A 10,263-nucleotide genomic window follows, 5' to 3' on the forward strand; every position below is an offset into this window, starting at 1 on the left:
ACAGATCTCATAAATGTAAGTAAAGATATGGGTTTTTTGTAGGTGCACTTTGTGGCATGATGGCAATAGCAGATACAGTCAAGCCAGAGGCAGCCTTAGCAATGCACATATTGCAGAATATGGGAGTGGATGTGGTGCTTATTACAGGAGACAATAGGAAAACAGCCAAAGCAATTGCAACTCAGGTACGGTTCCTTGTCGAAAAGGTATGCAAGAGAATTATTAACCTTTCTTGGGCTCATTGAATGGGTGCTGAATTGGAAGGTAACCATTCCTTTCATATTTCTTGGAGGTTCTTACAACATACAAAACTGAATTACATTCTACAAAATTGATAGAGTGTGACATCAAAATTGGATTCTACCAATTTTAACAGGCTGAACGGTTCATTGAAAAGAAACAAGTAATACTGGCTTGAGTTAGAATAAAATTGAGAGGGCATACAATGCCATCATTAAAAATACACAATAATTCTTTATCCTACTGTTCCTCAAGATAAGTCAGGAATATAACATGACATGTTCCCTCCCAATCTTTTGCCAAAAGGTTCCGTGAGACATGGTAGAAACTGACTCTTTAAGGTTTGTTACTTCATGATTTAAATCCAACAATCCTTATTCTAGCCTATCAATCTAAGCTAAGGACATGCAACCTGGTATTCTCAAGAAGTTTTAGAGTTTGCTTCCCATCATTTCTAGATAGCACCGCAATGGTAAGTTTATCAGGATTCTAATTCAAAAAATTTGTGAGGGCCCAGATTGAGAATTCCAAGTTCAAATAAAAGGTTCTATCAGTAATCTTCCAAGCAAACAGACAGAGAAGCCTAGAAGCTAAGTATAAACTCTTTGTGTAAATGGCAGCTCTGGGATGGGGCATTTCCTTCATACCTAAAGTTACCAGATTTCTAAAAAGAACACAACAATCCAGTACTGTACAGTATCTAAATCTTAATACTGAATTGTGCTTAGCATCTTCGTTTTAAGATGTGAATGATTCTTTATGGAACTTTCTGTGCATGTGATAATATTTTTTATAGCAAAGTATAAAAATTGCCTCTTACAGATCTATATCTTTTATAGTGCTTTATTTCTGCCTTTCCTCATCCACCAAAGCCTTTGAGAAACTAATATTAATGTCTTTCCTATTTCTGAAAAAGAGATTGAATATTTGGAAGTAGTCATATTGGCTTTATGCCAGCAGTGGGTTTAGGGATGGTACACTGCTGAATGTCAATTCTTGCCTTCACATTTCTCTATTTTTGAAAACAGATGCCAGACTAGATGGTTTAGAAGAGCACTAGACCTGTTTTAATGTATTTTTCTTCCAAGAGATTCTCTATTTTATAAAAGTACATAGATTCAAACAACTTATGTGTATTTCTGTATCTAGGTTGGGATCAGAAAAGTATTTGCTGAGGTTCTTCCATCTCACAAAGTAGCCAAAGTCCAGGAGCTCCAAACCTCTGGAAGAAAAGTTGCCATGGTTGGAGATGGGGTCAATGACTCACCAGCGCTGGCCCAGGCTGATGTCGGCATTGCCATTGGGACGGGCACAGATGTCGCCATTGAAGCAGCAGATGTTGTGCTGATTCATGTGAGCTTTCAAAATGTAAAGTGATGATGGGGGGGAGATTCTTAGGATTTTTTGAGACGTTAGAACAACCCCCCCCCTTTTTTTTTTGGTACAGAGTAATTTGCTCGATGTAGTTGCAAGTATCCATCTATCCAGGAAGACAATGAAGAGAATCCGAGTAAACCTAATCCTGGCTTTAATATACAATCTCATTGGCATACCTATAGCAGCAGGTAAATTATTCATACTATGATTCTCAATGGGTTGGTGGAAGGTGGAAAACTTCACAATGGGATTGTTTTTCCTGTTCTTTTAAGAGCTGCCTTGTAACGTTATGTCTATAATCAATTATTTGAAAGCAGAGGAAGGAGACAGAAAAATGTAAGTGAGGGAAACCTGCGTCACAAGAGACTTTTGATTTTGCTGAGTGCTTAAAAAGGAAAATGCACTGTGGTGAAAAAGCTTTTGGCTTACCAGTAATTAATAATATACCCTTCAGCAGCCTCACTGTGGTGCTGCCTAAGCAGTTGGATTTTAATGTCAAAAATATTCTAATTTACTTAGCTTTTGCTGATCCTGTTTGATGATGATGACTAGGACTTTGTGGAAGTGGAAGTCCAATGCCTCAGGAAGACAACAAATTGGCTGATGTGAAGTCCTTCTACTAATGGAATGCCAGTTGTGAGCTCCAGTTGTACTGAACTGACGTTATTCTGAGCATGAAAAATAGAAAGCAAACAATAAACTTGTGGGAGAAGAAATACACATATACCAAAAGTAATTTGGTTTTGTAGTAAACTCCTCAGCTTTGAGCAGGCAGGTGATAAGAAAATGATTTAAGACTAAATTCTGCATTCTTAAGAGTTGCTTGCATATAACTTTACAAGGTAGTCCTCGACTTATATCCACAATTGAGCCCAATATTTCTGTTGTTAAGTGAAACATTTCTGAAATGAATTTTGCCCCGTTTTATGACCTTCCTTGCCACGGTTGTTACGTGAATCACTGCAGTGGATAAGTTGGTAACAGGGTTGTTAAGTGAATCTGGCTTCCCCATTGACTTTGCTTATCAGAAAGTCGCCAAAGGTGATCACATGACCTTGGGACGGTGCAACAGTCATAAGTATGAACCAGTTGCCAAGCATCTGAATTTTGATCACATGACCATGGGGATGCTGCAAAGGTTGTAAGTGTGAAAAACGGTCATAAGTCACTTTTTTCAATGCCGTTGAAACTTTGAACAGTCATTAAATGAACCGTTGTAAGTCGAGGGCTACATGTATTTAGCCAATATTCTAAACCTTACCTATTTTTTTGTGTCAGGAGTATTTATGCCTTTAGGACTTGTGCTACAGCCATGGATGGGGTCAGCTGCAATGGCTGCATCTTCGGTATCAGTATTGCTCTCTTCCCTGCAGCTAAAATGGTAGGTCATCTCCCAGTCCCATATTAATATGCTCTGCCCAGAGTCACCATATAGAATGGTAGTATCCTTTTCCTAAAACTTTAAATCTAGGCTATTGGTAGTAAACAAGGCGGGTGATATCCAGTGGTGGGTTTCAAAATTTTTTACTACTGGTTCTGTGGATGTGGCTTGGTGGCCATGGCATGGCTTGGTGGGCATGGCTTGGTGGGCATGGCAGGGGAAGGATACTGTAAAATCTCCATTCCCACCCCACTCCAGGGGAAGGTTACTGCAAAATCCCCATTTCCTCCTTATCAGCTGGAACTCGGGAGACAGAGAATAAATGGGGGCAGGGCCAGTCAGAAGTGGTATTTACCGGTTCTTTGAACTACTCAAAATTTCCGCTACTGGTTCTCCAGAACTGGTCAGAACCTGCTGAAACCCACCTCTGGTGATACCTTCCTTCTAGCTCTGCCCAGCATCATGCTGGAACTTTCTAAATAAGTTTGCTTGAAGAGGACTGACAACTTCTAAACATGGTCCACAGCTGTAGTGGCTAGTCTGGTTCTAAGAAGCAAAATACTGAGCAAATGCCTTCAACTACAGGTAGTTTTCAACTTATAACTACAATCAGAGCCAGAATTTCGATCATGTCATGTTGGCCGTAAGTCGAGGTATCCACTTGACCAGACTACATTTTGCAACTGTTTTTTTTTATGCAGTTGTTAAGTGAATCATGCAGTCGTACGTCTAAATTCATTCTCTGGAATGGGCACTTTTGGCCACAAACCAGCAAAAAAATCCCAGAAACTGATAAAAAAAACTTGCGGTCACACACGATTGCGGGACATGATTGCAATCAGTTTTAAATTTGAACCGGTTGCCAAGTGCCTGAAATGTGCTTATGTGATCATGGGGTGGGGGTGGGGGCAACATTTTATGATAAAGAAGTGCTTTGTGAACTGTAATGCACCCTTCCAAGGCCATCTTAATTCCAAATGCTCATTAAACGACTGGTCGTAAGTTGAGAACTAATTTTTCCACTTGACATGTTGGTACAAAATAGGATGATATTGTTGATAATGCGGATGGCGGCTACTGCATCCACTTTACTTCATGTTTTTCACAAATTAAGTGGTCAGCAATCCAAAATCAAGACATGGATTAATTAACACATCAAGAGCTCTTCTGGCTAGACAAACTTGGTCCTTATATTTTCTTCAATTCAACACTCCCATTTCTTAATAGATTCATGATTCACAGATTACAGGAAGTCCTTGACATACAACTACAATTGACCCCAAAATTTATGTTGTTAAGTGAGATCTTTATTAGGTGAGTTTTGGCCCATTTTACAACCTATCTTGCCACAGTTATTGAGTGAATCACTGCAGTTGTTAAGTTAGTAACCCGGTTGTTAAGTGAATCTGGCTTCCCCATTGACCTTGCTGGTCAGAAAGTCACAAAAGGTGATCACATGACCTTGGGACACAGCAATGGTCATAAACATGAACCAGTTGCCAAGCATCTAAATTTTGATCATGTGATCATGGGGATGCTGCAACAGTCGTTGAGTGTGGGAAACAGTCATAAGTTACTTTTTTCAGTGCCATTGTAACTTTGCACGGTCACGAAATGAACTATTGTAAGTCGAGGACTCCCTGTTCTAATATTTGCTAGACAGATGTCATATTCAACTCTGTGCTTCTATTGGATACATATTTGTTTTTTATTTGTTCTATTTCCATAGTTACAAGAAAACAGTCCTGGAAAAATATGAAGCTGAGGCCCAAGGCTGTATGAAGCCACTGACTCCTTCTCAAATTAGTGTCCATATTGGGATGGATGATCGAAGACAGAAACCTCCCAAATTAGCCACCTGGGACAATATCAGTCAAGTATCTCTTTGTTCCCTGACTTCAGACATAGAATCAGGAGACTTGGAAGATGGAGCAGACAAATGGTCACTACTCACCAACAGTCAGGATGAAGACCAATATATTTAAAGGATATAAAATATGATACTGAGCAGCAGGGTTCAAGGATGGGACTAAGAGAGGCTTAAGGTTCTGTTTCTGGAGCATCTAGAGAAGTGTATTTGGGGTGCACTGTGGTGCATGTTCCCATCTGAATGGAGGAGTGTACCTTCATTTGATCCCAGTGGCTCCTGGATTAGGATATGGGCTAATTATAATATGTGTATCAAAGAACAGAGCAATGCTTGCATTTCACTACCAAATGCTGCCATGTTTAGATCAAGTAATACAGGGAATCCGGCCTGTGGGGTGCTTAGATCTGGCCCATGGGGATGTTGTGGAAACAGTGAAGGACCGGCCTGTGGTGCTTCTGCCAGCCGAGCTCCATTTTCAGCTGTGATGGCCTCCTGCAACCCTCTGCTAGTGAAAACGTAGTTTAGGAGGGCCAAGCTCCATTTTCATTGGCAAAGCACTTGGGCCGCCACAGGCACCCCCCACACGAGTGATGTCGAGTTGGCCACGCCCACCCTGGCCACCACCACCCTGCCACCCCAAGGTCAAACACAACCCTGATGCAGCCCTCAACGAAATTGAGTTTGACAGCCCTGAAGTAATATCAGAAAAACCATATTCTCATAAGATTGTTGAAATGAATGACCAGGCTGGTTGTACTTCAGAGTAGGGCGTGGAGGAGAAGTAAGCATACTTTTTAGGGTATGCTGTATTTTCATTTTTTGCAGTCTGTTTTACTGCTTCATCTTAAAGAAGGCAAAGTAAAAGAGAAACCTTCAGGCTTGTTCATATCACGTGCATTTTATAATATTGGATCAAGCAGCGTATGGAAAGCTGTTCTATGTATTTTGTTTCCTCTTAATGATGCTGAATCTCAAGTTCTATAAAAAGGCAAATGTTTCTTAAGCTTCAGAAGGCAATAAAAGTAGAGTACTGTTAGGCATGGCAGTTCCCTAAACATTCTAATAAGAATTTATATTTATCTTTTTTTAATATTGGAATTAGAGCAGTGCCTCAAATGTTGAAAAATAGACTTGGAAGTGTTTTTTTTAAAAAAATCATAATTAACCAAATTGCAGTAAATAAATCCATTCTTTTTCCTATGTGAAATTTTTAAAAAACCATCTTTATATACATTGTTCGAAAATAATTATTTACAATCTCTAATTTCTTTTATAATTTCGTCCAATATTTATTGCATTTCATGCAGTATAGTTATTGTGGATATATATAACTGCAGCAACTTACCTTAAAAAATAAATCCACATTTGCCATTTATTTATGAAATCTACACACTTTAATTCCAATTACCATCAGAAGTAAGAGAGGGAAGGGAAAAATATGTGTAATGAACCTGGCACTCAGTCAAGATGCATCAAAAATCTTCATAAAATCATGAAAGCTTTTGTATATGCTGGGAATGTTGAAACTTGGAATGCAGGTGTGAAATGCTACCGGTTCAGGGCGGTTCGCTAGAACCAGTAGTAAAAAATGCTACTGGTTCGCCAAACTTGTTGGCTTGGCCTAATTTCTTCCCCTTTTAAATATGTAAATTTTAATCTGTTTTTAAATTATTGGGGTGTTTTAATCTGTCTGGGCCAAAATGATTTAATTTGATTTTATCTGGTTTTTAAATTTTTTGTATTTATGTATTTTATTGTTGGCTGTTCACCGCCCTGAGTCCTTCGGGAGTAGGGCAGTATACAAATCAAATAAACCTAAACCTAAACCTAAACCTAAACTGGTAGCAAAAAATGTAAAAAAAAAAAAGTTCCGATGATCACGCGTTGCTCAGCTGATTGTCGGAACTTTATTTTTTACTTTTTAGGCATTTTTTTACTACCGGTTCGGGTGAATAGGTAGTAAAAAATGCTTTAAAAATGTAAAAAAAAAAAAAGGCTCCAATGATCACAGCTGTGCCACGCAATTGTCGGAACCTTTTTTTTACTTTTTTAAAGCATTTTTTACTACCTATTCACCAGAGCCGGTAGTAAAAAATGCTTTAAAAATTTTTTTTAAAAGGTTCCCACAATCGCGCACCACAGCTGATCACCCTCCCGCACTGTTCTACTTGCCTTCCCAAGCCTCCTTTTGGCATGTGTGCACTGGGCATGCGCGCCTGCAGCGTGCATTTGGTGCACGGTGCGCATGTGCAGCCAGCGAACCGGTAGTAAACCAGTTCAGATTTCATCACTGTTGGAATGTACAAAGGGGCAAGCAGTTGAAATCATTGCTTCACCATGAAAATCTGTGCTGTATTTAATCAGTTGGAATTTATCTCAAAATTGCCAAATAAAGTTGCCCGGTGTGTAAGACTCGGTGATGGCGAATTGTGGAATTTTATATTCCTGAAATGGAATATTTAATTCCAGTGATTCCATCATCAAGGAATCTCCATAAACAAGGAATAGAGATCTATGCTTCCATGGATGATTCTTTCCCAGCAGCATAAGGGGATCATTGCAAAAAAGAATGAGAGCCCCCTGAAATTGCAGCTCTTTGTACTATTGTAGTTCATCAGTTGCTTCATTTCGTCTATTGCATTGTAGCTTACCGAAGAAATTTCAAAATTAGCCTGAAAATAACATTTGCATTCCTCTGTGAAATTCTCATTCAAATTTTGTTTGAGAATGGCTACTCCAGACAAAGCTACTTGTAGCTGCAATCCTGCACTTGTGGACAGCTCAAATTCATTATCCATGAAGAAATAGTCATGAGAACATTCTCAGCCCCCTATGAAGTGGCCTGGATAATATGCAGGCGAATACTAGAAAAAGAAATGTGTTACATTTGCATCTTCCCTAAGGAGTTTCTCTAGCTTTGAAAAACTGAATAAATATTCAAGGAAGCCTCTGAGAAGTATCTGATGTAACTTTTCCTAGTAGAAACAAAGAAAATAACGAAAATAAACGTTGGGTTAGTTAATTGCTAAAGCCGTGTTCAAACATCTCTCAGGATTGTGACATATCTTCAAACCAAAGCAAATAGGTGCTTTTAGAAGAAGTTTGTTTCCCCCTGCTGGTTTGTTTCTTTAAATATGTTATAATTTAATGTTGGCTGGGACTTGTTTACTGGAGGCAGGGATAACATCGGTTTCTATATTCAACAAGAAGTGTAACTTGGAAGCAGGCAAACTGCAGCTTTCCAGATATTGTCTGTTAACACTCTCTATAGTACAGCTCAAGAGTCTGGGAAGCGGGAAGTGAAGTTCTCTATCATCTGGCAACTGCTATAGACTTTGTGGACATTACCCTTTGCAGAATTACAATCTCCTGGTATGAGTGCTTTGTGTGACTACTTCCATAAAAATTCTACCACAAAAAAGTACCCCATAACAATAACTATTCCACAAGAATTGAGACACATCGATGAAAACATTATGAAAGCAATGTACAGAGCATATTTTTTTTAAAAGCACCTTTTTTGTCTGCCATTGGGCCTCACAAGGCCTTCCCCCCCCAAGGCACCCCATGCTCCACTTCCTACGCCTTGGGGTCCCTCCCCCACTTAGCCACAAAAGGGAGCTAAAGCCAGGCAGCACATGCTACCAGCGTGTGGGAGAGCTATGAGAACATGTAGGCTGAGGCCTTCACATCCAGTCACCCATGCACCTGCAGGACTCCACCTGCTCCTCAGTCAGCTCGAGGGCCCAGCAGCACCTAACTGTTTTTTTGTTTTTCAGAGAGGTGCCAGATGCTGTGATGAAATGTGGTGCAAGGCTCAGCTTTCCTACAGAGGCTGCCTCATGGCAAACTTATTCTGCAAGGAAGCACTATTATTGCAAACCTGTTGAGGGGTGCTCTCTTTTTTTAAAGAGGCTGGATGGGAAGATAGTCTCAGACTACAGACTGCTCCCCCTCCTACAAAATATATTGGCTTTAGTATAGTCCACTTTTTAGAAAGAGTAGTAGGTTCTTGAAATGTAGATATAAAATGTAGATATATGATTATTTGTGATCTAGCCTGCAACTCCTATATTTAGTTTAATTAGATCATAGCCACACATGTAAACCTTGGCCAAAAGGCACAGAAGCTACTAACAGAAATGTATTATAAAGCAGCCAATACTTTGACGAACTGCTTTTATCTGCACTTCAGTGAATTTTTTTTCTTCTGTATTGCTTTTTTTTTTTTATTAAACTGCTAGCTTTTTGGATTCCACTAGTATGAGGCAATCATTTTCCAGATCACTCCTGCCTGAGGATGACAATGACAGTGACAAAACTTCCACGGTGGCAGAATAGTCACAAAGTTTACCTTCATTTCATGCTTTTTCCATCTTTCCCTTTCTTTGGTTCATCCCAGGCAGGATGTTTTCATTCCACCTGCAGAATTTCATCCTATCTTTCCATTAACCTCAATATGACTGTGATGAACTCTGGGGGATTTCTCCCCCACATTTTTCAAATGTTTCTGACTAGTCATACAGTGATGGCTTTTCTTTTCTTTTACCCTTCATGTTTCTGTTGCAATTCCAAGTAACAATACGCTGCAGAGGAAGATTTTTTTTCTTCTGCTGCTCAATTGTGTCCAAATCTCAGAGACTTCCTGGACAAGTCCCTATATTTTTCTAGGCAAGGTTTTTCTAAATTGGTTTGCCATTGCCTCCTTCCTAGAGCTGAAAGAAAGTGACTGGCATAAGGTCACCCAGTTAGCTTTGGGTCTACGGCAGGACTAGAATTCAAGATTGCTCAGTTTCTAGCCTGAAAACTTAACCACTAGAGTAAATTGGTTCTCTCAGATGAAGATTAAGTATAAAATCAGAGGTATGAAACTATTGGAACAGTTGTATAGAATACATAGGCTCTATAGCAAAGTTCTACTATTACATTCAATGTGCTCTGATTTACACATTTGACTGATCAATAATGCGGTTTATAGGTAATCTTCAAGTTACAACCATAATGGAGTCTGCCTCTTAACAGTTGAGCCACCAAAAAACAACAACCCTTAAGCAAGATTGCAGCTAAGGAAAAGTAGTGTATAATGCATATAATTGATTTTAATATTATTTTTTTCATTATTATATATGTGCAGGGATATCTCTAAATTGACTTTTTATTGTAAACTATAGTACTTTTTATTGTAAATTATACTACATATTGTTCTGCCCCAGCTCCGGATTTCCGAGGATATTTGCACACACCAACGGTCCTTATCAAATTTATTAAGTAGCAAGAATAAACAAGACCGGCAAAGGTTGGCAACCAGCCCAGAAAGCAAGATATGATAAACCAAAATACTGATTATAAATACGAGTTGTTTCCAGCAAAAAAGCACTAGCTGCGTGCGATTTAA

The 10,263-nt window shown here is 39.2% G+C and overlaps 1 protein-coding gene across 1 annotated transcript in view; it reads left to right on the plus strand.

Moving 5' to 3' along the window:
- The window catches only part of ATP7B (ATPase copper transporting beta), a 36,764-nt gene extending 31,062 nt beyond the window's left edge, over positions 1–5,702 (plus strand). The window contains exons 17-21 of the mRNA XM_034432208.3: positions 43–185; positions 1,390–1,593; positions 1,688–1,805; positions 2,896–2,998; positions 4,728–5,702. Coding sequence (XP_034288099.2) covers positions 43–185; positions 1,390–1,593; positions 1,688–1,805; positions 2,896–2,998; positions 4,728–4,983 — 824 coding nt within the window. The 3' untranslated portion in view covers positions 4,984–5,702. The remainder of the gene's footprint in view (positions 1–42; positions 186–1,389; positions 1,594–1,687; positions 1,806–2,895; positions 2,999–4,727) is intronic.
- Positions 5,703–10,263: the final 4,561 nt, after the last annotated feature.

The sequence above is a fragment of the Pantherophis guttatus genome, chromosome 1 (assembly GCF_059756535.1).
Source record: "Pantherophis guttatus breed Tessera chromosome 1, ASM5975653v1, whole genome shotgun sequence".
Lineage (NCBI taxonomy): Eukaryota > Metazoa > Chordata > Lepidosauria > Squamata > Colubridae > Pantherophis > Pantherophis guttatus.